Genomic DNA, 26,051 nt, shown 5'->3' with positions numbered 1-26,051 from the left:
CTCTGTGGTTTAACCCACAGCGCCACCCGCGTATGTCTAAATTGACTAGTAAGAGCTCTCGAGAGTTTCAGGCATGGAATCTCTCCCAGTCCTACATGGAGCAGGCAGGGTTTGAACCTGGGACCTTTTCTATGCAAAATCAGACTCTCTGCCACTGAGCCACAGCCCCTTTGTTTTTAGATTATGATCGCAATGCAGAAGAAGATGCTGGGTGTTGCTATAGTTCTGTTGACCATAAGATGTACCCTACTGAACTGGAACGAAGGTCCATCCAGCCCATCTTGACAAGTTAGATCATTCTGTGCTTTGCAGCGGAGAAGATTCCCAGCTTTAGTTCCTAGCATCTATAGATAGGGCTGGAAAAGACCTTCAGTCTGGACCGCTGATCACTCACAGTTTGGCTCTGCCTCACCTTGGACTGCCCAAGTCAGAAGGGGAAGGTGGAAGATGAGGGTCTGCAGAGTGGATGCTTGCCAAGCGCAAGGGGCGTGGTGGTGAATTCAAGAGCCTTACAGAGGATGTATGTATTGCCAAAATCAAAACTCTGGAGACTGATGGAAGGGGATGCTGGTGAAGGCAAAGCAGGCTTGGGAAGGGTTGTAGCTCAGTGGCAAAGCATGTACCTTGCATTCTGAAGCTTCCTTGCTCAACACTTAGTGGAAGCCTAGGCATGGTCACACAGAAGCAGGACCCAGGGTGGTCACTGAGACTTGTTCCAGGTAAATGTGCAGCCGCCAGTTTTTTGTTGCAGCTGACTAACACAGTCGACTCTCTGGAACTCATAATCTTGAAACAGCACCGGTCCTCTTTCTACTCAGATGGCCAGTTTGCCACCTCGACAGTGCAAGAAGATCTTGGATCGAGTCTCAGCTGAACTGGTTGCAAATTGACTTTGCTCCTCAGTCAGGTTTTTTCCCTTGCAAACAGACCAGGCTTTTTAAAACAATAACAACTTCTCTCTATTGCTTATCTGTACTCCTAGACTTCGGAACTCCCTCCCTAGAGAAGCTGGGCTGGCTCCCTCCTTGCTGTCCTTCTGACGGCAGGCAGTGGCGTAGCGTGGGTTGTCAGCACCCGGGGCAAGGCAAGCATCCGGGGTTGTCAGCACCCCCTAACCCGTGGATTTGCGCCCCCTAACCCGTGGATTTGCGCCCCCTAACCCTAACCCCCAGATGTTGCGCCCGGTGCGGCCGGCCCCCCTGCACCCCCCACGCTACGCCACTGACGGCAGGTGAAGACTTTTTTGTTTCCACAGGCTTTGAGGAACTGACTGCTTTTAATGACAGGGTTGGTGCTGTAGTAATCATCCATATGGTTTTAGATCCTAGATATTCAGCAGGTTCCCTCTGTGCCAACTTTTAAATGCCTGCCTGCTCTATTCCACCAGGCCTATGCAGGCAGTTAATAATACATCTCCCACAATAGTTGGTTTGTTTTATATTCCTTTTTGCTTTTAACTTAAAAAAACAAACTTTTTATGATATTGTTTGGCTTTAAGTTTTTGCATTGCTGCAAACCGCTTTGATATTTTTTTTTCATGATACAGCGGTAAAGAAATGAATAAATAAATAAAGCAAGCTTTAATTCTACCAATGTTTAATTGTGTTTATTTTTTAATGATTGTTTTTTTTCTTCTGTGTTTTGAGTTGTTCTTATTTTTACCTGTAAGCCGCTTCAGGTCCCGTATGGGAAAAAGGCAGGGTATAAAAACACACACGAATAAACAAATACTTTATATTTCCTTCTGTTCTCCTGGGTACAAAACTTTGCAACAGTGCCAAGCAAAACAGTGTTACTAGTCTGAGAGAGATTCATATCAGGTACCTAGGGCAAGCAAGGTATGAATTTGTTATTGAAGTAGCCCCGGTCAGCGTAGCTGCCAGGGATCAGGAATGATGGGAGTTGTATTCCATCTAGAGGGCCACAACTTCCCGACCTCTGCCTTAGGAAGAACTATTAGCAGCTTGGTGTTTTGGCTCCTTGGCTAATCCTGATCTCTTCTTCGGTGTGTGTTGTCTGGACACACAGGACACGCGTGCGCATCCTGCCGCAGAACTGGCATGTTGAATGTAAATTTGCTCATTGTCTCCCCTTCTCCTCCTGCCTTTACCGAGTTGTTCTTTCTCTCTCCTCCCTTTCTCTTTCTCTCGCTTTCTCTTGGTCCCATGATGCTTTGCACCTCAGCAAGCTGATGCCATATAAAAAGAGTGGCTGTTTTCCTGCCCGTTCTTCTGATGGCAGAAGGGGGGAAGCAACCCTGGCACCGTTTGGAGGCGAAAGTTGCCAGGCTTCCGACAAGGTCCTCCTTGTCTTGTATTCTCTGGCTTTCTTTATCTCCCTCCCACCTCTTTCCCTGACACCCAGAACCTCTTGTGGATAGAGGGCATGAGGCGGGCACCGACAGGAGTCCAGGGCGGGTACTGGCCTGAAGGAATTGGGGGACCGCGTACCAGAGGAGGTAAGCTTCTTTGCTTCTGCCGTGTTCTTTTCTTTATCTCTGTGGGTGTTTTTAAATAAATAAACTAGTTGCTGTGAATGTTTGCATCTGCCTACTTTTTTTTTGGCTAGCTTTCTGGGTTCCTCCAGGCAGGCGTAGAGCGAAAGGGGGGGGGGAGGGTGGCATAGAACCACTACAGTTGGGATGAAGGTTGGCAGGGAAGCTGTGAGACAGAGGGAGAGAGAGAATAAAGCTGGCACGGGCTGGAGGTCTGCCAAGGATGCTTGGCAGAGATGCCATGGAAGACTGGGGCAGCCTGGACGCGGCGGTGTTGTATGGATGGGAGGTGAGGAAGAAATGGTGAATCGCAGAAAGGCAGAGAATAGGAATTACAGGCTACTGAATTGGACATTTTCTTGCATCTACATTTTTAATTTTTTATTTATTTTGGAGGGGGGATCCATTTCATATTTGATATTTTTCTCGTGGAGGCTGTTGGTTGGCTCGATCTGTTTTGCAATATATTTTCAGGCGGAGAGGGGGGGGTTTGCGTTTAGGGAATGTGGCAGTTCCTATGCTGATTGAATTGAATCTGGGCCAAGGAAATTATGTAGCCTGCTTGTTCCCGCTCGGAAAAGGGAGTGAGAGTGAGAGAGAAAAGCAGAGAGACAGGGAGGAGTTGGCTGGGAGCTGCCGAGCTGCCTGGCCACTTTGGCAGCCAAAACATCGTGCCGATCCAAGCGGGCCTCCGTGCCTTTTGACTTCTCCTTGGGGTATCTGCTATCTCCCCTTCTGTGGCTCCCCTGCATGGCCCCGGCTTGTTCACATTGGGCTCCTGAATGGGCAGCGTCCGGCGTCTGTGGCAGGTAGCTCGGGACAGGTAGGAAAATCGAGGACCAACTCACACGCGCTGGGTCTCTACCATTTCTTTTTGTTCTGCATGCCAGATGGTTGGGTGTATGGTTGTGGGCTGGGCTGGCTGAGTCCTAGGAACATATGATGCTGCCTTGTACAGAGTCAGAATCTTGGTCCCTTCTAGCTCTATATTGCTTACACGGACTGGCAGCACCACTCTCCAGTGTTTCAGATGGTGTTCTTCCCTGCCCTACTTGGAGATGCCTGGGATTGAACCGGGGACCTTCAGCTTGCAAAGCAGGTTTTCCACAACCCTTCCCAAGCCTGCTTTGTTATTTCTTGACTGGCATCCATTATTCTCCTGATTTCTGTATTTGGCAATGCATCATCCTTTCCATGGCCCTTTTCCTGGGCAAATTCCACCTTGCAGACCCCTGATTTCCCCAGCCTTTCCGATTTGCTTTGTGCACTCTGAGGTTTAGGGACAGCTGAGGCAGCGCCGGAGACATGGCTGCATCTTTTCGGGTTTGGGATTGCCAATGCAATGCACTGCAAAGCGTATCAGGTGGGTGTGGTCCAGAAAGCCAGAGATAAAACAGGGAAATAGCTCTCTGCTAGAGGGCAGCTTGGTTTGGCTGGAATTCTCCCAATGCAGACATGTGTTAAGGAGAACGTTAGAAAGACAAGAGAACCACAGACCTTCCCTCAGCTCTTCTTTACATGTTAACACAGTGCTGATTTATTATATATAGTTGCCACCTGGCTTGCATGCTATATCCTGAGGTACAAAGAGGCTGAGATGCTATGAAATGCTAATTTCAAGTAAGGATTTAAGGAAGGTGGGCAGGCTATCTTTTTGGATGTGCCTTACCTTTCTGTGACAATGCTGATTTCCTGGTGCCTTTCTTGCCTCTGGAAAATCATGCTTCCTAGTTGTCTCTTTAAAATTTCACCTTTACAATGAATTCCCGCATGCTGGAGGCCTCATTTTTGGAGGTTTCAGCATGCTTGTTTAGGTTTCTGGAAAATTAAACAGGTAGGTAAGGGAGCAAATTCATGTGAACTCTTTAATATTCACGTATGTAACTGCACACGCATTAACTCAAGGCATGGGTGGCGAACCAGCTATCTATATGTCGATGGACTCCAGCTCTGATCAGCTCCAGCCCCTGTGGCCAAAGGGTCAGGGATAATGGGTTCTGGAGTCCAGAAACATCTGGAGGGCCACAGATCCCATATCTCTGCATGAAGGCATCATTGTCCCACCTTGTACAGCAGGCTATTTCACTCTGCAGCTAGTGAGTTTCCTTTTGAAGTGGGGGCGTGCTGTGGCTTTGCAATGTACACGTAGCCAAAAGGGAGTGCAGACAGTTCCTTTGTTATTGTTCTTTTTTAAAAACGGTATGACTAGACCAGGATGTGGCTCAATTGAAACTTTCTTAGCTGTCCAAACACACAACGGCAAGGCAGCAGTTTCCTACAGAGGCACACAGTGAATTCTTGTATTGCCTCTCGTTTTGGTACTCTGTTCATTTGGTTTGTTCGTTTCAGCCATTTGTTTTATGATTCACACATAGAAACCACATACCTTATTTTTTGCTCTATAAGACTCACTTTTTCCCTCCTAAAAAGTAAGGGGAAATGTGTGTGCGTCTTATGGAGCAAGCGTCTTATGGAGCGAATGCAGGCTGCGCAGGTATCCCAGAAGCCAGAACAGCAAGAGGGATTGCTGCTTTCACTGCACAGTGATCCCTCTTGCTGTTCTGGCTTCTGAGATTCAGAATATTTTTTTTCTTGTTTTCCTCCTCCAAAAACTAGGTGTATCTTGTGGTCTGGTGCGTCTTACAGAGCGAAAAATACGGTATTTCCTTGCTCGCATTTCTTTTTGCCATTTCTTTCTTGTGCCTTTTTTTTTTAACCCCTGCCTGCAGTGGCAGCAGCTAGGCTGATCAGGGAGGCAGGAGGGTGCCTGCTTCTTGCAGCCACTGCTATATTTACCCAGAATCCCCTGTGCTATGACATGGCACAGGGAGGGGGGAATTGTGGCAGGTGGCATGGGTAGGGGGAGACCACTTTTGATGGACCGGGGGAGACCACTTTATTTACCTACAGTGCCTGGAATGGCACAGATGACGAGAAGCCTCCCCCTTTGCTTCCAGAGCAGGTGAGCTCTCCTGCCTCCAACCGTCATGAATGAAAGCAATGAAAAGAATATCCATTCATTCCCCAATGCATTTGCTTCGGAACAAATGAAAGACTGAAACTGATTATCCCTATTCATTGATTTCAAATATGCTCCCCCCCCCCCGTTTTCTTTTCATATCCCAGTACATTCAGCTCCATTCTGATATTAAATATACTTTTAAAATTAATAAAGCTTTTAAGAACAGTTTGCTGACACACTGCTTCAAAAGCCACTGCGGGTCAGTCTTAACATTGTGTGATCTTTTCTATAATACATAGTATTTGTTATTAGAATTGTTCTTTGGGAATTTGGGAGGGAAACACTATTTTATTTGTTACAGTAGGAGTACTCTTATTTTATTATTTTTATTATTCCTCCAAGGAGCTCGATGTGGCATGCATAGTTCCTCTCCCCTCATTAAGCCCCACAACAGCCCTGTGAGGTAGGTTAGACTAGGAGATAGTGACTGGCCCAAGTTGACCCAGTGAGCTTCCTGGCTGAGGGCAGATTTGAACCCTGGCCTCCCAGGTCTTAGTCTGCCACTTTTAACTGTTATACCACACTGTATCTCTTAATATTTTACTGTATAAGCCGGCTTGGATGAATTTTTATTAGGAAAGGAAGTATGCAGGTTTTTAGTTATGTAGTAGCATTTAAATATTAGCTTTCCTCCAGGGACATTAAAGCAGCCGCTGTGGCCCTATCCCCATTTTGTCCTCTAAGCAACCCTGTGAGATAGGTTAATGATTGGCCTCAATTTCACCCAGTGAACTTCATGGCTGGGTGAAAAAAGCTCAGAATGTGCTGTTGGGCAAAGGTTCTCAACTTCTTGAGAATGTTGTGTTGTGTGTGTTTAAAGAGTCCCATTTCTAGTGTTCTACAACTCTGAAGATTTGCAAAGCTTGGCGGTGGGGTTCAGTCTCCTCCAGCAGGTCTCAAAAACCCCGTGACTGAAAATCAAAATAAATAGTGCAAAAACAAGAGAAATCATGCATATTTTGCACTGATGTTTCTCAACCCACATCTCTTCCCCTGACTACAATGTTTGGTGGTGTTCTCTGCATGTGCGAGAGGTGAGCATTGCATGGGCACTCGGCCTTCTCCTGTCTTTTTGGCTCCTGGAGTCATGGCCGTTATTAAGTGTAAAATTCTTTAAAACAGTCCCTATGGTAATTCTTTTTTTTTACCTGATAACATGGGTGTATGAATTCCATGCACTCTGCTAATTTCATCCAGTAGTTGTTTAAAAGTAGTGATGTAAGAAGAAAGAGTTTTCCGTTCTGTCCTATATTCATCACATGCAGTCCTGTTCCTTTTCCATTTCATCTTCCACCAAAACCTGTGTTGTTCGTCTCACCGTCTGCTGTGGCAACATTACAATTAATTACAGAAATCACACTGCCATTATGTTCTTCCACTCAGTTTCAGTGCAAAGGGTTGGGGGGACGTGATCAGTTATGTGTCATTTGTGGACTGAAAACAACAACAACAACAAATGCCAATCACATTCGCAGGATTGATTGCTGTTCTGTTCATGGGGTGGATGAAAAAATGCTGGCAACTTCCCTTCCCATTTCCCATTTTTCTTGCGATTCCCCAATCTCGCTACATAAAATATAATCGGAAAACATTGGAATGCATGTTTATTTACTGAACCATTATGACTCATCTACACAATGCAGGTTATGAGACTGCAGAGCTGTGTTCTGGTTTGGGTTGACTAATCAGCTGTTGGCCTCTTACATGCCTGCTGCCAAACAAGCTTTCTTCTTGTGTATCCTCCTTCAGCCAAAGCCCATTCCTTCCCCTCCACCCCCTCCGCCATTGCATTCTGCTCCTGCTTCTTGGGTATCCTAGAGAAAGACTTCCTGCTTCTCTCTACGCAAGCAGCCATTGTGCCCCTTGGCACTGCCCCTTCTCTGCTGATCCGTATAATAACCAATGGCGCTTAAGGTCAGAGGAAGCAACGGGGATGCCCTAACTCACAGGGTTGAGTTATGTGCGGCTGCCCACATTGAGAACGTCCAGGCTAATCTTCCAGGAAGGTTTGTGGACTCCCCCTCCCTCCTGCTTCACCTCAGGAGGCCCCAGCAAGCAGCACTAAAGCCAAGGCAGGACTCGGCTGGTCTGTCCCAGGCCATCTATAAACATAGCCTGCTTCCATCTGTTGGGGTTGGAAGCTGCTCATGAAGCAAGCCTTCCGGCTGATTGATCACGTGCTGTTGGGTAGAGTCTTAAAATAGAGATCTGCAGCGGAAGGAGGACTGGGCCGGTGAGGGGAGGAATCAGTCCTGGGCTTTTGTAGCCTTAATCTGTGATAGAGGGAGTGTATAACTTGAGCATGCATTCCCTAGAGATGCTGATGTTTGCCTGTGGATTCAGATTAGCAGGAGGCCTACTTTCTTGGGCTGCATGGCACTGTTCTGACACCATTGCTCCCCAGTGGTGCAGTGGGTCGGTGCGTCTGGGTATTAACCAGAAGGTTGGTGGTTCAAGCCCACCCAGGGAGAGCTGTGGGCAAGATTCCTGCATTGCGGGGGGTTGGACTATTTTGGTTCCTTCCAACGTCTGCAATTCGATAATACGATAAAACGATAATCTTTATTGTCATTGTCCCATACAGAACGACAAAATTGAAAAAAATCTAAATCAGACATTCAAAAACCAACAAGCCTGCTATCCCAGCTATCCCAGCCTGGTTAACCCCCTAAAAACTTGTGATACCCCCCCATAATTAAATACAATGTACTCCCATAGAGAATACCTTACACTGCGTTTAAAACCAAAATCACATTTGGATAGAAACTGTTTCTCAGGCAGCTAGTCCTAGTCTTTCTGTGGTTCTATTCCATGAGTGGTCTGACCCCAGGCTCTTGGCATTGGGACCGGCACCCTCATTCAACTTCCTGCCAGTCCCCTTCCTGCTGACAACCCCCTTTTAAGGAATGTTTGGGGCTTTTTGCTTTAGAGCAGTGGTTCCCAGAGTAGGTGCTGCTACCCTCTGGGGGATTGCGGTGGAGTTACATAGGGGGAGTGCTCAGAGGCAAGCGGGTGGCAGGAGATGGAGAAGTAAAAGTCTCTCAGATTTGGAAAGGTTGGCATCACGGGATCAAGTTCACCCGTTTTGTTGAATAGTCTTGATTTGATTTTGAATAAACCTGCAATTAATGGCTACTATTTTGACACCTGTTGTGTTATTATCATCCTTAGTGGGCTGTGGAAGCTTTTATTCTGAATAATGGTTTTTATAGGGTAGGGTAAAGGGTACCAGGGATGAGATGACGGAACCAAGGGGGCAGAAAGAGTTTGAGAACCAGTGGATTAGAGAAAAGGCAAGTGAGAGAGGAAATGATACAGGTTTATTAAATGATGCAGTGTGGAGAAAGTTCATCTGGAGAGGCTGTTCTCCTTTTCTCATTATAATAATAATATAATAATAATTTATTATTTATACTCCACCCATCTGGCTGGGTTTCCCCAGCCACTCTGGGAGGCTTCCAACAAAATATTAAAAATTGTTGTTGTTTAGTCGTTTAGTCGTGTCCAACCCTTCGCGACCCCATGGACCAGAGCACGCCAGGCACCTCTGTCCTCCACTATCTCCCGCAGTTTGGTTAGACTCATGTTTGTAGCTTTGAGAACACTGTCTAACCATCTCATCCTCTGCCGTCCCCTTCTCCTTGTGCCCTCAATCTTTCCCAACATCAGGGTCTTTTCCAGGGAGTCTTCTCTTCTCATGAGGTGGCCAAAGTATTGGAGCCTCAGCTTCACGATCTGTCCTTCCAGTGAGCACTCAGGGCTAATTTCCTTAAGAATGGATGCGTTTGATCTTCTTACAGTCCATGGGACTCTCAAGAGTCTCCTCCAGCACCATAATTCAAAAGCATCAATTCTTCGGTGATCAGCCTTCTTTATGGTCCAGCTCTCACTTCCATACATCACTACTGGGAAGACCATGGCTTTAACTACACGGACCTTTGTTGGCAAGGTGATGTCTCTGCTTTTTAAGATATTGTCTAGGTTTGCCATCGCCTTTCTCCCAAGGAGCAGGCGTCTTTTAATTTCATGACTGCTGTCACCATCTGCAGTGATCATGGAGCCCAAGAAAGTAAAATCTCTCACTGCCTCCATTTCGTCCCCTTCTATTTGCCAGGAGGTGATGGGCCCAGTGGCCATGATCTTCGTTTTTTTGATGTTGAGCTTCATACCATATTTTGCGCTCTCCTCTTTCACCCTCATTAAAAGGTTCTTTAATTCCTCCTCACTTTCTGCCATCAAGGTTGTGTCATCTGCATATCTGAGGTTGTTGATATTTCTTCCGGCAATCTTAATTCCGGCTTGGGATTCATCCAGCCCAGCCTTTCGCATGATGAATTCTGCATATAAGTTAAATAAGCAGGGAGACAATATATAGCCTTGCTGTACTCCTTTACCAATTTTGAACCAATCCGTTGTTCCATATCCAGTTCTAACTGTAGCTTCTTGTCCCACATAGAGATTTCTCAGGAGACAGATGAGGTGATCAGGCACTCCCATTTCTTTAAGAACTTGCCATAGTTTTCTGTGGTCGACACAGTCAAAGGCTTTTGCATAGTCAATGAAGCAAAAGTAGATGTCTTTCTGGAACTCTCTAGCTTTCTCCATAATCCAGTGCATGTTTGCAATTTGGTCTCTGGTTCCTCTGCCTCTTCTAAATCCAGCTTCCACTTCTGGGAGTTCTCGGTCCACATACTGCTTGAGCCTTCCTTGTAGAATTTTAAGCATAACCTTGCTAGCGTGTGAAATGAGTGCAATTGTGTGGTAGTTGAAGCATTCTTTGGCACTGCCTTTCTTTGGGATTGGGATGTAGACTGATCTTCTCCAATCCGCTGGCCACTGCTGAGTTTTCCAAACTTGTTGGCATATTGAGTGTAGCACCTTAACAGCATCATCTTTTAAGTGGTGTCTACACATATGGATAAGTCTTATAACCAAAATCTAACATCAGACGGCAGACTGCCTAAAACTTTTTTTGAAATGACTGACAATCTGGATTTGATTGATATATGGAGGACAAAGAACCCCCTAGGTAAAGAAGGAACTTTCTTCTCTGAGGCCCACCTGTCCTGGTCAAGGATCGACCAAATTTGGACCTCCAGGGGGCTGGCACCCAAGACTAAAAAGGTGGAAATCTGCCCAAAAACATGCTCCGACCACAACGCTCTGAAATTAGATCTCAGACTTACTCAAACCGGTTCCTTCAGATGGAGAATGAATGACACTCTTTTAAGAGATCAAGAGATTGTGAAAAAGGCCCAAAAAACATTAAAGGACTATTTTGAGATAAATTTGAATACTACAGTAGAAAAAAGAACGATCTGGGACGCAAGCAAAGCTGTCATGAGGGGGTTTCTGATACAACAGAATACAATTAAGAAGAAGCTCTGGAATGGAAAGAAAGATAAAATACTGGAGAAAATACATCAAGGAGAGAAAAAATTGAGAACTAAACCAAAGTCAAAGGATCTGTTGAGAGAAATTAAATTCCATCAAGCAGAATATTCAAAATTGATTAATCAGGAGATTGAATGGAAAATAAAACAGATGAAGCAAAGATCCTTTGAATCAGCAAATAAATGTGGAAAGCTGCTAGCTTGGCAGCTGAAAAAAAGACAAAAGTTGAATACAGTTACAAATCTAGAGATTGAAGGAAGAACGGTGCAGAAACCAGAGGAAATTAGGAAGTGCTTCCACAGATATTTTAAAGAACTTTATGTACAGGGGCCTCAGAAAGAATCAGAGATAGATCATTTTTTAAAGACAAATGGACTATCAAAAATAACTCAAGATAAAAGATCAATCTTGAACTCTACAATAACCACCCAGGAAATTGAAAGTGCCATTCAGAACATGCAACTAGGCAAATCTCCAGGCCCGGATGGGCTTACCTCCAAATACTACAAGACTTTGAAAGACTATTTAACACAACCCTTGTTGGAGGTATGCAACCAGATCATGGATGGGAAGAGGGCACCAGAAACGTGGAAAGAAGCGTTCATCACATTGATACCTAAGATAGAATCTGAAAAGACTCAACTCAAGAACTACCGCCCCATCTCACTCCTGAATGTGGATTACAAAATATTTGCAGACATTTTGGCAAGTAGACTTAAAAAAGTTTTAATTGAAGTAATTCACAAAGACCAAGCAGGCTTTCTCCCTGGTAGACATTTATATGAGAATACCAGAAACATCATCGATATTTTGGAACTTTTACAAACTAACAGGAACACAAGGGCGGTGTTAATTTTTGTTGATGCGGAGAAAGCATTTGACAATATATCTTGGATGTTCATGAAGAAAAACTTGGAAGGGATGGGAGTGGGGCGGGGGTTTGAAAATGGGTTACGAGCAATTTATTCAGAGCAAAAGGCCAAATTAATAGTGAACAATGTGGTGACGGAGGAGTTCAAAATTGAAAAAGGGACACGACAAGGGTGCCCTCTATCCCCTCTTTTATTCATTTCAGTCCTGGAGGTGCTATTGAACATGATAAGGGAGGACCGGCTGGTACAAGGGATAGAGGTCGGAGTGAAACAATATAAACTTAAAGCTTTTGCAGATGACCTAGTTTTGACATTGCAGGAGCCAGAATCCAGTACAAAAAGAGTTCTTGAACTTATATCTGAGTTTGGTCAGGTGGCGGGGTTTAAGTTGAACAAACAAAAAACCAAGGTTTTGACCAAGAATTTGACACTTACAGAAACAGAGGGGTTTCAGAGAGAAACAGAATTAAATGTGGTAAAGAAAGTGAAATACCTAGGGATCTATTTGTCTTCCAAAAATTTGAATTTATTTAAGGACAATTATGAAAAATGCTGGTTGGAAGTAAAGAAGGATTTAGAAATTTGGTCAAGATTGAAACTTTCCTTGTTGGGAAGGATTGCAGCAATTAAAATGAATGTATTGCCGAAAATGTTATTCTTGTTTCAAACCCTACAGATCGTGGACAGAGAGGAATGTTTTGGAAAATGGCAGAAGGATATATCTAAGTTTGTCTGGCAGGGCAAAAAGCCCCGAATAAAGTATAAAATATTAACTGATTCAAAAGAAAGAGGGGGGTTTGCCCTGCCGGATTTGAGGTTGTACTATGAAGCTGCAGCCTTCTGCTGGCTGAAAGATTGGTTTTTGCTAGAAAACACCGACGTCCTAGATCTGGAAGGTTTTGATAATGCATTTGGTTGGCATGCATATCTATGGTATGACAAGGTTAAAGTTCACAAATTGTTTAAAAGCCATATTGTCAGAAAAGCGATTTTTGCAGTCTGGATGAAATATAAAGACTTATTAGAGAGTAAAACACCGAGGTGGCTATCACCGGTGGAGGCCAAAGCTCGAAAAAGACCCAATATGGAGGCCTATTGGCCGAAATATTGGGAATTAATTGAAAAAATTGGAGACGGTTGGAAGTTGCAGAGCCAGGACAAATTAAAAAACAAGGTGCGAGATTGGTTACATTATGCTCAAATTCAAGAGGTTTTTAAAATGGATAAAAAGGTTGGTTTCCAGGAGGGGAAATCGAAACTAGAGACAGAATTGTTAGAACCAAAGACCAAGATTTTATCTAGAATGTATAACTTGCTGCTTATGTGGAACACACAGGATGAGACAGTTAAATCTGCTATGATAAAATGGGCACAGGATGTTGGACATAATATTATGTTTGAAGACTGGGAAAGGTTATGGAACACCGGAATGAAATTCACGGCATCTAGTGCCTTGAAGGAAAACATTATGAAAATGATATACCGGTGGTACATGACCCCAGTCAGGCTAGCCAAGATGCATCACCTGTCTGACAACAAATGTTGGAAGTGTAAGGAAGCAGAGGGGACTTTCTTCCATCTCTGGTGGACCTGCCCAAAAGTGAAGGCCTTCTGGGAAATGATTTATAATGAATTGAAAAAGGTATTTAGGTATACCTTTCCTAAGAAACCAGAGGCCTTCCTGTTGGGCATGGTGGACCAGAAAATGTCAAAGAAAGATAGAACTTTGTTTATGTACGCTAGCACAGCAGCAAGAATACTCATTGCAAAGAGTTGGAAGACACAAGATTTGCCCACGCTGGAGGACTGGCACACGCAGTTGATGGACTACATGGAGATAGCTGAACTGACCGGCAGAATCCGAGATTTGGATAAAGAAACAATTGAGGAGGACTGGGGAAAATTTAAAGATTATCTGAAAAAATATTATAAGCTGTATGAATCCTAAGAAAGTGCATGATTAGGAAACGTTAAGCTTCTGCGAATATGATTAAGTAAATGGTAAAATTAGTGATAAAAGAGAAAAGGAGACAATTTAAATTGAATATGTTATGTTTATTTTAAAGGTATTGAAATTGAGATATAATATATTGTATTTGGATACATAACATTCGAAAGTTACAACAAGGTATGAAATAAGGTAACAAAATGCTGACATTGTTAATGCAAAGAACGCAGAATCGGAAGGGGTGGGGAAGTCCAAGTTTTATTTTGTTTTTGTTGTTAAAAAAGAGAAAATTTGTTTCTTGTAACTACTTTATTTGTTTATAAACCTATAAAATTATGGAAAGAAACGCAATAAAAAAATTTATAAAAAAAAAAACAGCATCATCTTTTAAAAGTTTAAGTAGTTCAGCTGGAATACCATCACTTCCACTGGCCTTGTTATTTGCAGTGCTTTCTAAGGCCCATTTGACTTCACTCTCCAGGATGTCTGGCTCAAGGTCAGCAACCACACTACCTGGGGTGTACGAGCCATCCATATATTTCTGGTATAATTCCTCTGTGTATTCTTGCCACCTCTTCTTGATGTCTTCTGCTTCTGTTAGGTCCTTACCACTTTTGTCCTTTATTATGGTAATCTTTGTACGAAATGTCCCTTTCATATCTCCAATTTTCTTGAACAGATCTCTGGTTCTTCTCATTCTGTTGTTTTCCTCTATTTCTTTGCTTTGCACGTTTAAGAAGGCCTTCTTGTCTCGCCTTGCTATTTTTTGGAAATCTGCATTCAATTTCCTGTATCTTTCACTATCTCCCTCGCATTTTGCTTGCCTTCTCTCCTCCGCTATTTGTAAGGCCTCGTTGGGCAGCCACTTTGCTTTCTTGCATTTCCTTTTCATTGGGATGGTTTTCGTTGCTGCCTCCTGTATAATGTTGCGAGCCTCCATCCATAGTTCTTCAGGCACTCTGTCCACCAAATCTAAATCCTTAAACCTGTTCCTCACTTCCACTGTGTATTCATAAGGGATTTAACTTAGATTGTATCTTACCGGCACAGTGGTTTTTCCTACTTTCTTCAGTTTAAGCTTGAATTTTGCTATAAGAAGCTGATGATCTGAGCCACAGTCCGCTCCAGGTCTTGTTTTTGCTGACTGTATAGAGCTTCTCCATCTTTGGCTGCAGAGAATATAATCAATCTGATTTTGATGCTGCCCATCTGGTAATGTCCATGTGTAGAGTCGTCTCTTGTGTTGTTGGAAAAGAGTGTTTGTGATGACCAGCTTGTTCTCTTGGCAAACTCTATTAGCCTTTGCCCTGCTTCGTTTTGAACTCCAAGGCCAAACTTGCCAGTTGTTCCTTTTATCTCTTGACTCCCTACTTTAGCATTCCAATCCCCTATAATGAGAAGAACATCCTTCTTTGGTGTCAGTTCTATAAGGTGTTGTAAGTCTTCATAGAACTGGTCAATTTCAGTTTCTTCAGCACCAGTGGTTGGTGCATAAACTTGGATTACTGTGATGTTAAAAGGTCTCCCTTGGATTCGTATCAAGATCATTCTATCATTTTTGAGATTGCATCCCAGTACAGCTTTCGCCACTCTTTTGTTGACTATGAGGGCCACTCCATTTCTTTTACGGGATTCTTGCCGACAGTAGTAGATATGATGGTCATCCGAACTGAATTCGCCCATTCCCGTCCATTTTAGTTCACTGATGCCCAGGATGTCAATATTTATTATTGCCATCTCATTTTTGACCACATCCAACTTACCAAGGTTCATGGTTCTTACATTCCAGGTTCCTATGCAATATTTTTCTTTGCAGCACTGGACTTTTCTTTCGCTTCTAGGCTGGAAAAACGAGGAACTGAAATTGATCTATTTGCTCATCCCAGAAATCTCTGCAGAGATGCCTTGGGCAGTGGGTGGGTGTGGGTGGGTGTGAGTGCCCATTGCCCCAGGGTAGAGATGCCTGGAGGAGGAAGAGGAGATTGACTCTTGCACCCTTCTTTCTTCTGCTGCTAATGAGAGATGGACTCAGCATCTTGGGTCAGCAGTGAGCCCTCTGCTGGCCTCTCAACCTTAGAAAGTGCCTAACTGTGCCAGTTTTTGATGACGGCCGTGTTATAGTACTTAACAATATTCTTGGCATCCTACCAAATTGCTGTAATAATGGGGGGGGGTCTCTTTTCTGGTGGGGAAAAATGATTTCTGGTTGAAATGGGGGGGGGGGAATGGTGAGGCAAAAAATTGCATTTTGTTAAGGGTGCTTAGATGGTCTCTCGCAGAGCTACAATTCCCAGCATCCTTAACGGTTCCCAGGATTATTCTTTTTCGGGGGGGGGGGGAGGAATGGGGAGCCGTGACTGTTAAAGTGTTATTAGGTTGCTTTAAACATTATGGTCTGGAGATGACTTCCACCAAAGAATTCTCTCCAGTTTGTTAAAGGTGCTGAGAGTTGTTAGGAGATACCTATTTCCTTCACAGAGCTACAGTTCTCAGAGTTCCCTGTGAAAAAAAGGACCGATGGCTAAACCATTCTGGGGACTGTAGCTCTGGGAGGGAGAATAGGGGTCTCTTAGCTCGTCTCAGCCCCGTAATGAAGTACACCTTCCAGAATTCTTTGGGAAGAGCTTGTGACTATTTAAAGAGGTTCCCCCACTTTCCAGTGTTCTGACAGACAGTGATCCTTGGATGAAGGGTGGTATAGAAATTTAATAAATATAAATTTCAAAAATTGGAAAGGGAACTGGGGAGATGCCAAGCACTCAATGTAAAAGAAATCTTGCTGGTCCACAAGAAAAGGAATAATAACAATAGTAAGAGATACATCCATGGAGGATAAGGCTCCGCTGTTGGTGAGCATTTGGCCTGGCCCAGCAGTCTCTTTTTATGTTCCTGCATGGCAGATCTTGAACTGGCAAAGCGGGTTGGTATAGATGACCTTCAAGATCCCTTCCAAACATATGATTCTATGACCGTAGGTGTATACCACAAGGATAGGCAAGGTGATACCTTCCACATGTTGTCAGAATAAAGTTCCAATCAACACTGATCATGGTCCATGCTGTCTGGGACTGTTGTGAGCTGGAGAGAGCAGGAAACAACAACAACAACAACGACAACAACAACAACAACTTATACCCCGCCCATTTTTCTGGGCCCCCCCCCAGCCACTCTGGGCGGCTCCCAACAGAATATTAAAAACACAAAAAACATCAAAAAATAAAACTTCCCTAAATAGGCCTGCCTTCAGATGTCTTCAAAAAGTTAGATAGCTCTTTATTTCCTTGACATCTGATGGGAAGGCGTTCCACAGGGTGGGAGCCACTACTGAGAAGGCCCTCTGTCTGGTTCTCTGTAACCTCACAGTGAGAGAACAACCAGAAGGCCCTCGGAGCTGGACCTCAGTGTCCGGGCTGAAGGATGGGGGTGGAGATGCTCCTTCAGGTATACCGGGCCGAGGCCATTTAGAGCTTTAAAGGTCAGCACCATTTGCTACCCCTGTGTATAGGATTGCAGTGTGCCGTCTCAGCGGTGTAAGCCCCACTGCAGTGTTTTGTGATCCTTGTTGTGACCCAGCTCCTGGAGACTTAGTGAGGAGATTTTCACATCTCTTTCTCTTTCCCCCTGCCAGCCAGCCATGCCGTCAACAAAAATCCAATGTACCCGCCATTCCCGGAAGGAATGCAGATGGCAATATTTGGTACGTGACTGGTTCTTGTTTCGTGGCCAGGTTTGAGTACAATTTCTCTCCGCCCCCGTTGGGTTTCAGTACTGGCTGTCCTCAAATCTTGCCCTAGAACAGAAAGTAATGAAATGAATCCAGAAATCATTTGGCCCACCGATGGACAGCTATGATTTCCCTGCAAAGAGAACTGAGGCGTACCCTCGCAGTTCTTCACACTCATAATCAGTGATACTTGCCTCAGTTTCTTTGGGCTGTTCAAAGGTGTATAAGAGTGCTTTAAATTTATTGTGTAGGTGTGACCTGAGACAGCCATGGTGTGTTTGCTGAATGCATGAAGCATCCTCACTGGCCCTGCCCACTTCCTCTGCCCTTAGGTGTTGGCGCTAGTTTGAAAGGAGCCTTATGTGTATTGACCCCCCCCCCCCATCCCTGACATTGAATCTGCCGTGGTTGGGGTGGAGCCAAGAGACATGGTCCCACCCCCTTCTGCATATTCAGTGGACACATTGCCTGGGGCGAGGAAACATCAGCACACACCCTTCATAGCAGTGATAAAATGCTGAAACAATTCAAAAATCCATGGAATTCTTTCTGCAGCCTTTCCATAACGTTGGGGTTTTCTCCTACCTCTTTTTCTACCCAGGCATGGGGTGTTTCTGGGGAGCGGAGAGAATGTTCTGGAAGCTGCCGGGTGTCTTCTCCACCCAGGTGGGCTTCTCAGGAGGGTTTACCCCCAATCCTACCTACAAGGAAGTCCGCAGTGGTGAGTGGTTTTTCTCCCCACCTCTCTTAGTCCTTGTGGAGGGTTTTGGTTATGATCTTCTTGCCTAGTTAACCTGTGAGATAACATCCCAACATGCAGTTGCAATCGAAATTATTCAACCCCCTTTGCAAATCGGGTTTATTATCAAAATTTACAGGCTTTCAGCTGTGATAAAATCAAACAAAAGCAATTGAAATGAGGAGACCAGATCTGAGACTCTAAAGTAGGGGACTTTAAATCTTGTGGCCCGCCAGACATTGTTGGACTCCCATCATCCCCAGCCAGCATGGCCAATGGAAGATGGGAGTTGTTGTCCAGAAATAGCTGCAGGGCCACAGGTTCCCCACTGCCAGGCAAGCCTTTCTGGGGAAGGCATTGTGTAAGCAAGATGCCGACAAAAAGGCTGCTTTCCTAGCAGCCACCCACCTCTCATTCCATTGGGCAAGGTATCTAAGGAAGATATAATTAACATATGTTTGCATGTTTGACATAGTTAATTCTTGTTCCAGAGCCCACGAGAAGTGGCAGGCTGCCCTTCCTCTGAGGTTTTTAAGCAGTGGTTGGATGGCCATCACTCACGTATGATCTAGTTCAGGCACCCCCAACCTTCATCCCTCCAGATGTTTTGGACTACAATTCCCATCATCCCTGACCACTGGTCCTGTTAGCTAGGGATCATGGGAGTTGTAGGCGAAAACATCTGGAGGGCCGCAGGTTGGGGGTGCCTGATCTATTTGATATTCCTGCATTGAACTTGGTGACCCTCAGGGTCCCTCCCAACCCTACAATTCTGTGACAGTTTGGTACCCAGAAGACTGGAGCCCCATCTCCTGCCGACTGGAAAACCAGTCGCCTGGGGCACTTCTGCATTCTAGAGGTCAACCAGTCAAGAATACCAATCTGCTAAGAACAGGCATAGGACTCAAAAGTAGAGGTGGGGACCTCTAGAGTTGTTGGGATTCTCAACTTCCATCAGCTCCAAGGTAGCACAGCCAATGGCCAGGGTTGATAGGAGCTGTGGTTCAATAGCATCTGGAAGGCCATGTTTTGCCCCACTGCTGCTCCAACAAAGAGGTAGTCCTCTGGACATTCTTGGATGATAACTTCTATCATGCCTGACTGTTGGTCCTGATGGGAAACTAGGAACGTCAGGAGTGCACCTCACCGGCTAGCCCTGCTGGAGAGAGGAAGCTGTTGAGGTGCCCCTCTTCTGAAACATTAGCATCAACTCGCGTGTTTGGCTTGGTAAAGGGAGGTCGTCTTGGCCTTATTTGGGCCTTCCCATCAGAATCTGGAGTAGCTGTGGAAGGGTGTGAGGACCCCCCGTGGTTAATAGCACTACCCTTTTAGTAATATCAGTGCAGGATGTGGCTGCCCCATTTTCCCCTCGGCACGCCAATGTATTTATTGGCGAAGTTAATCCCCCTCCCGCAACATCCCCAACCTGGATCAATCAGAACAGACGGTTTTGCAGCTTATCTGTGAAAACATTTTGAGTGCTGGTACAGGGGATTATCTGTCTGCAAGAAATATTATCCACGTCTGTTGTCTACATTCTGGGTATTAACACAATGCAGCTGGGAAAAGGAGGGGCTTTAATTATTTTATTTATGGGAAAGTATTTCTAGTCTGCTATATTATAAACTTTCAGGGCGCGGTGTACTATGAAAAAAACACTGTTTAAAACAATACAAATAACCATTAAAGGGACTGGCTAATTAAACGGATGAAAAGGCCTATTGACATAATAATAATTAATAATAATTTTATTAATTTATACCCTGCCCATCTGGCTGGGTTTACCCAGCCACTGTAGGTGGCTTCCAGCAAAATATAAAAAATAATAATAATATGTCAGACATTAAAAACTTCCCTGAACTGCCTTCAGATGTTTTCTAAAAGTTGTGTAATTCTTCTATCTCCTTTTTAAAAAATGCTTTTTAAAAATGCCTGAAAGTCCAGAGGGAATATAGGTGCTGAATCTCTGCTAAAGTTGTCTCCCACAGCAAAGGGTAAGGTAAAGGTAAAGGTACCCCTGCCTGTACGGGCCAGTCGTGTCCGACTCTAGGGTTGTGCGCCCATCTCACTTAAGAGGCCGGGGGCCAGCACTGTCCGGAGACACAGCACAGGGTGGACCACACTAAATGCCCAACTTTCAGCTGAGGCCATTTGGATTTTTGTAACATGGGCATCAGCTTACAGCGCTCCTCTGGATGATCTCAGCGATCGAGCTGGAATATAATGGCTCAGGTTTTCCTTAAGGATCTCTCTCTCTCTCTCTCTCTCTCACACACACACACACACTCCCCCCCCCCCCCCCGGAAGAAGTAATCTGAAGAGATTATAGTGGAGCATGCAGGACTCGGAGTGAATGCCTGACTGATAAAATTTTCATGAAAACCAACGATAAATATTCGTTGGATTTTGGATAGAGTTCTGCCCACAGCTACTGCTGTCTGGTTGGCAGCCATTTTTGTACAAATGTAATTTGATTCTTTCTCTCCTGTTCTGACCATAGACTTGACCAAACCTGCCTATCATAGATAAACGATGGAGTTTCTTCCCACAAGTGCCCTGTGCTGCTTTTTTGGGCAGAGCTGGGCCCAGAGGGTGCCCAGGAGGAGGCGGCGGCTCAGGCACCGTGCAGCCTCAAGTGCTGCTCAGGGGTGCCATGCCCCCCTTCCTACGCAACTGCGGTGGCTACTAGACCGCATGGATATGTTTGGAGGTCATGTGCAACTGAATACCAGCTGCTGGAAACTGCAGGAGGATTGGGTGCTGTGGCGCACAGGTCCTTGAGGGCTTCTCAGGGCATCCAGGGAAGCTGAATAGCAGAAGAATGTTGCAAGTACTTCTCCATAGATTTATGGAATTCACTCCCATGAGAGGTTGTGGCGACGACCACCAAATTTGGGCAGCTTAGAACCATTTTTAGAACAATCCACTCCTGAAGCCAGCAGATACAGGACACCTCATAGTATAATCACAAGTCTGGCAGGGAAAAGCCACCTCCTTTTCCTTAGTATCTGTTAACAATTTAAATTTTATCCTTGGTTTCTTCCCCTGCCAGATAAATTTTGAAATATCTTTCTGTCACTGTTTGAATAATAATAATAATAAAATTTTATTTATATCCCGCCCTCCCCAGCCAAAGCTGGGCTCAGTAATCCTGCTCCACTGATTACTGGAATCAACTGGAATAGAAATAACATTCTTGGCAATACATTCATTTTTATTACTGATATCCTTCCCCACAATGATACGTTCATCCTCCCCCATACCACCAAATTTCTCTATTTCTTTCCAAGTGGTTATATAGTTGTGTTCAAAGATATTTATATTCTTTGCTGTCAACCATACCCCTAAGTATTTCACCTTTTTTTTCTATTAACAGTTCTGTTTTTTGTTGTAAGTCCTTTTTGTGTTGTTCTGTCATATTTTTTTACCAACTGTAATGGATCTAGGGATTGCTCGTGCGTAAGTTGCCTTTACTCCTGGCTAGGTTGCATGGTTGAACCCTTTCTGTCAGGACAGCCTCAAATTCCGTGGCTGCCTCAGTCGCTGGCAGGATCCGTCAGTGGGCGTTTCTTAAACCGCTTCCAGCATAGAAGCTGTTTGACGCCCAGTCTCCTCCCCCGTTGCCTGCGCGAAAGTTTTCTGCGCAAGGTGGGTGTGGGCAACAGAGTACTCGTACCCTCTCCGCTGGTCTCCTGCGAAGAGTCCTGGAGCCACCTCTCGGATTCCTCCATCTCCTCCCCTTTCCCACTGGTGTTACGCTGATTACCTTCCCCAGCGGATGGGCTATCCCTCCTTCTACTAGGACCCTCTCCACCATCGTCCGGGAGCCTCCTCTCCGCCTCCCGCTCCGATGGCAGTTCCCTGACACCAACATTTTTGTTTTGTTTTTATTTAACTTAAAGAACGAGAGATTAGACAAATGGAGGATGAGGCTCTCTGTGGCTTCTACACACAATGGCTGTGTTCTACCTCCCCTGGCAGAGGGACGAATCGGAATCCCAGTCACTTGGTGTCAGAAGTGGGGAGGGAGCTGCTGCCCTCAGGCCCTGCTTGCTGCATCCCCATCAGCATCTAGTTGGTCACTGTGAGAACAGGATGCTGGTCTAGAGCTGGGCTGATCCAACAGGGCTGTCCTCATCTCTTGCCCTCCTAATGAAACGGTAGTCTTGTTTGCAATTGCTGTGCTTGGCTATTTGGGGTAGCAGCTCTTTTGCCCGGCCTCGCTGAACACACCCTTCCCAGTTGACTCTCCTTCTCTGCTGGTTGGCTGGCTGCAGATAAAAGAAGGCAACAGACTCTTATCTCTTCATCCCCCCATACATACATACTGTGTTGGGCTGCAAATGTAGCAGAGATGCATCTAATTATAACCTGTCTCTGAGCTTAACCCTTCCCTAACTGGGCTGAGATGATGCATCTCCAAAGAGAGAGAGAGAGACAAGAGTGTCCTGCTTTTTGCTTTCCAAATTTAAGTCTGCATCTGCTCCCTGGGTGCCATCTGGGAGGAAAGGAGACTAAGAGATCCTTTGGCATCCCTGGTGAGGAGACGCGAGGCCTGATCTTAAGTAATACTGGTGGAGATGTTAAAATCCCCAGCTCAGGATTAAATGTCTTATTTTTGGTTAGGGCTCAGATAGGGGGAACCTGTGGCTGCCCCCTGGATGTTGCTGGAAAACAACTCCCACCATTCCTGACACTACGCTAGCTGAGGCAGATAGGAGTTGAGTAATATGACAGAGGGGCACCAGTTTCCTATCCCTGGGCTGGAAGCTGCCATATTTTGAAGAGCAAAAAAGAGGAAACATTTGCTGACTTCTCCTGTTAACTATGGGTCGCTGCAGCGAATCCACCCATGGAAAAGAGGACGTGTCCTGGAAAAAGAGGACATATGGCAACCGAAAAGGGTTAAATTCCATACTGTATTGTGTTAAGTGAGTAGGGAAGGAGGCTCAGTTGCCTTGCAGGAAACCACTGGGTGTTCGCACCCTATAGAGCTTTCTTATCTAAAGGGGTCAGTCGGCATCATTTCCCTTGCCCATATTTACACTCAGTGTCAGTGTTCAGAGGTGGCTTTGCAGCCTATGCACAAACCAGATGATCTCGTCACCCCAAGCAGGGCTGGCATCATGAGTTGGCACCTTGCAAGCCCCTCTCTGGCAGCAGGGCTGCCTCAGCTTAGCGCCCTATGGCCTGTCTTCATTGCCTCTGCTCCACATTCCTGTTCGACTGCCCTCTCCTGGTGCACAAGCAATGACAAGAGCAGCAAGGCAGACCTCTCCATCTGGATAGACTGGGCCTCGGAGGGTGAATTGGCAGTGATAACAAATGAATGGGCAGGTGATGACAGGAGCAATAGTACTGGATTACTAGAGTAGAGAGGGCCAATCCCAGAATCTGGGTTTGGGCTGGTTCTTTATTCCCACTGCAAAATGGTCAGGGCATAACCCGGTGGTTTATTTTACCCCCTGAGCCCCCAGTCCAGTGCACCTTCTCCTTCATCCTTTACCTACAGGTAGTTTTGCAGCAAAGCTCAATCAGCACACCCAGGCAGGCAAAGCTGGCTTAACTGTGGCTGTGCTTCAGATCATAGTGGTGACAGCAGCTCCCCCTGCCCCACCCTGCCCCGGGCTTGTGCCTATCCATGCTCCTTCTGCTTTTGCCTTTCAAGGCTGTTGGAGGAAAAGTTTTGCCCAACAGTGTAGGGATTCTGGCGTGCAGCTATGCAGTGCCTCCTTGGGTGCAGCAGAGGGCAAGAGATGCACGGCCGTGCGCATCGGCACGCTGCAGCAGCTTCAAGATGCAGGCCTATTTTGAGGCTGCAGCTGCAAATCTCTCTCTGCCGCAGGGGAGTGTGATTCTCAACACACACACACTTTTTGGTGTGTGTGCTGGAGGGAGGAGTGTTGCTTTCTAGCATGGCTGCTCCCCGAGCCACACAGCCCCTTGCTCTGCAGACCTTGGCCTGCCAAGCAGGAGAAGACGGGGAGCAGAGATGGGGGTGGGAAGGCTTTGCCCTTCCCTTCTGCTTGTGGTCCCCACCTTAAAGCATCCTGGGCGAAAGAGCCTGTGGCTGTTCCCCATCTGCTCCTCCCCATCCGCCTGTATATAGGGCAGCTCTCAGCAGGCGCTAGTGGCTCGCTCGGCTGCCTCGCTCATCACATTGCATGGCAGCCCCTCCTTTTCTTCTTAATTACCGTGTGAGGGGCAGCAGGTTTGCTTGAGCAAAATTAACTGGAAACTGCTCAAGGGAAATGGCCTCCCCAGAAGCATCTCCAGCCCTGTTGGGGTGGGAGGGGGTGGGGGAGGTGTTGCGGTAGTGAGCACGCTCTCCCCCATCCCCATCCCGACTTTTTAGCTACTACCAATAGGGAAGGAGGCTCTGGGTTAACCCTTGCAGTGTTGCTTGCCGTGGTTCTATCCTCCCTAATCCACCCGCATGCATAAAATTCTGCTCAGTACTGTTACGGCGGATGCAGGATTTGTTTTGCTTTGGGGGTTTTTCCAGCCATTGGTTGGCTAACTGTTTGTTTCAGAGTTTGGAGGTTTGGAGAATACCTGGGTGGCATGCAGAAATGCGATGCAAAACATAATGCGGATCAGAAAACAGTTCAGTGAGGCTTACTCCGCATAATGCAGATGCAGTCCTATACGCAGGCATAGCGGGAGAAGGAGGAGGGCCTGCTGGATCAGGCCAGTGGCCCATCTAGTCCAGCATCCTGTTCACACAGTGGCCAGTCGGGTGCCTGTGGGAAGCGGGCAAGCTGGACCTGAGCACAATGGCCATATTGCCTTTGCTGACCTGGATCTTGCGTAGTGCTAAGCCAAACTATGCTGCTGCCATGCTGTTGAGAGCTAAGCTATGGTTTGGCTTAGTGTCACGCCCGAACCCAGGCTCGTGGTTTGTCTTGCCCCAAACGCATCACAAGGTGTAACCGAGACTTTTCCTTGGCTTGCTTCTCATGGTTTGTTTTCGGGAGACCAACCATGAGCCTAAGTTCAGATATGAAGCTTAGCCAAACCATGGGATAGCTGTTGGTATTACGCTGGCAGCTGGACCAAGGGAAGAGCAAAGCGGCTATTTTCTAAATGTGCATGCTTGCGCGTTCATGCTTCTTGGTGCTGATCCCAGCGGCCTTGCTGTAAGCTCTGGTCAGCCACTAGGGGCAGATATCAGCTGTTTTGGCCCATAGGCCAGACTTCCCAACTTGGAATTCTGTAGCGCAGCTGATCCCTGCCCAAAACTAGGCTAGTTGTAAGCACCAATCAGCTGATGGACACTACAAAAATCCCTCCTGGTAACGGCGCTTATAACAAGCCACTCTAATGCAAAGGAGCAAAGGGAATTTTCAGGCTTAGGGAATAACAATCTATTCCTCCACCTTCTTCATTCCCAGGGATGACAGGACATGCGGAAGTGGTCAGAGTTGTGTTTGACCCACAGATCATTGGCTACGAGGACCTTCTCAAGTTTTTCTGGGAGAACCACGATCCAACCCAAGGTAACGTCTCATGTTGGAGGAAAGGGAATGAATGAGAGCTCTAACTGGCCTAGATAGAGCAACTTTCCCCAACTCAGTGCCAGAATTGTGTACCATGACCAACATCAGCTTGCAACAATTTCCAGCAGGAACCTTTCTCAACACAACCTGGAGATCCCTGGGATTGAACCTGAAGCCTTTTATGGGCAAAGCGTGTGCTCCTGTCACAGAGGTACAGACTTTCCATTTCTAGATCTGCAAGAATCTCAGTGGTCTGTAGTTATTCGCTGTCCCAGCATCATGAAGGGGAAAGATGGGACAGTACCGTATTTTTCGCCCTATAGGACGCACCGTCCCATAAGGCGCACCTAGTTTTTTTG

At 45.8% G+C, this 26,051-nt stretch overlaps 1 protein-coding gene across 7 annotated transcripts in view; it reads left to right on the top strand.

Moving 5' to 3' along the window:
- Window positions 1-26,051, top strand: part of LOC310684662 (mitochondrial peptide methionine sulfoxide reductase-like) — a 47,958-nt gene that overhangs the window by 4,713 nt on the left and 17,194 nt on the right. Inside the window, exons 2-5 of one of the 7 annotated variants that reach the window (XM_083456108.1) lie at window positions 2,185-2,458; window positions 17,359-17,427; window positions 18,056-18,175; window positions 25,588-25,692. In XM_083456108.1, coding sequence (XP_083312234.1) covers window positions 2,386-2,458; window positions 17,359-17,427; window positions 18,056-18,175; window positions 25,588-25,692 — 367 coding nt within the window. In that variant the 5' untranslated portion in view covers window positions 2,185-2,385. Of the gene's footprint in view, window positions 1-2,184; window positions 2,459-2,622; window positions 2,784-17,358; window positions 17,428-18,055; window positions 18,176-25,587; window positions 25,693-26,051 lie in introns of those variants that run through there. The other 6 variants (XM_083456106.1, XM_083456107.1, XM_083456111.1 and 3 more) reach the window with 6 other exon arrangements.

This window comes from Podarcis tiliguerta, assembly GCF_965153285.1.
Source record: "Podarcis tiliguerta genome assembly, chromosome: 8".
Taxonomy (NCBI): domain Eukaryota; kingdom Metazoa; phylum Chordata; class Lepidosauria; order Squamata; family Lacertidae; genus Podarcis; species Podarcis tiliguerta.
Note: the sequence above shows the minus strand (reverse complement) of the source record. Positions and strands in the feature narration are given on the sequence as shown.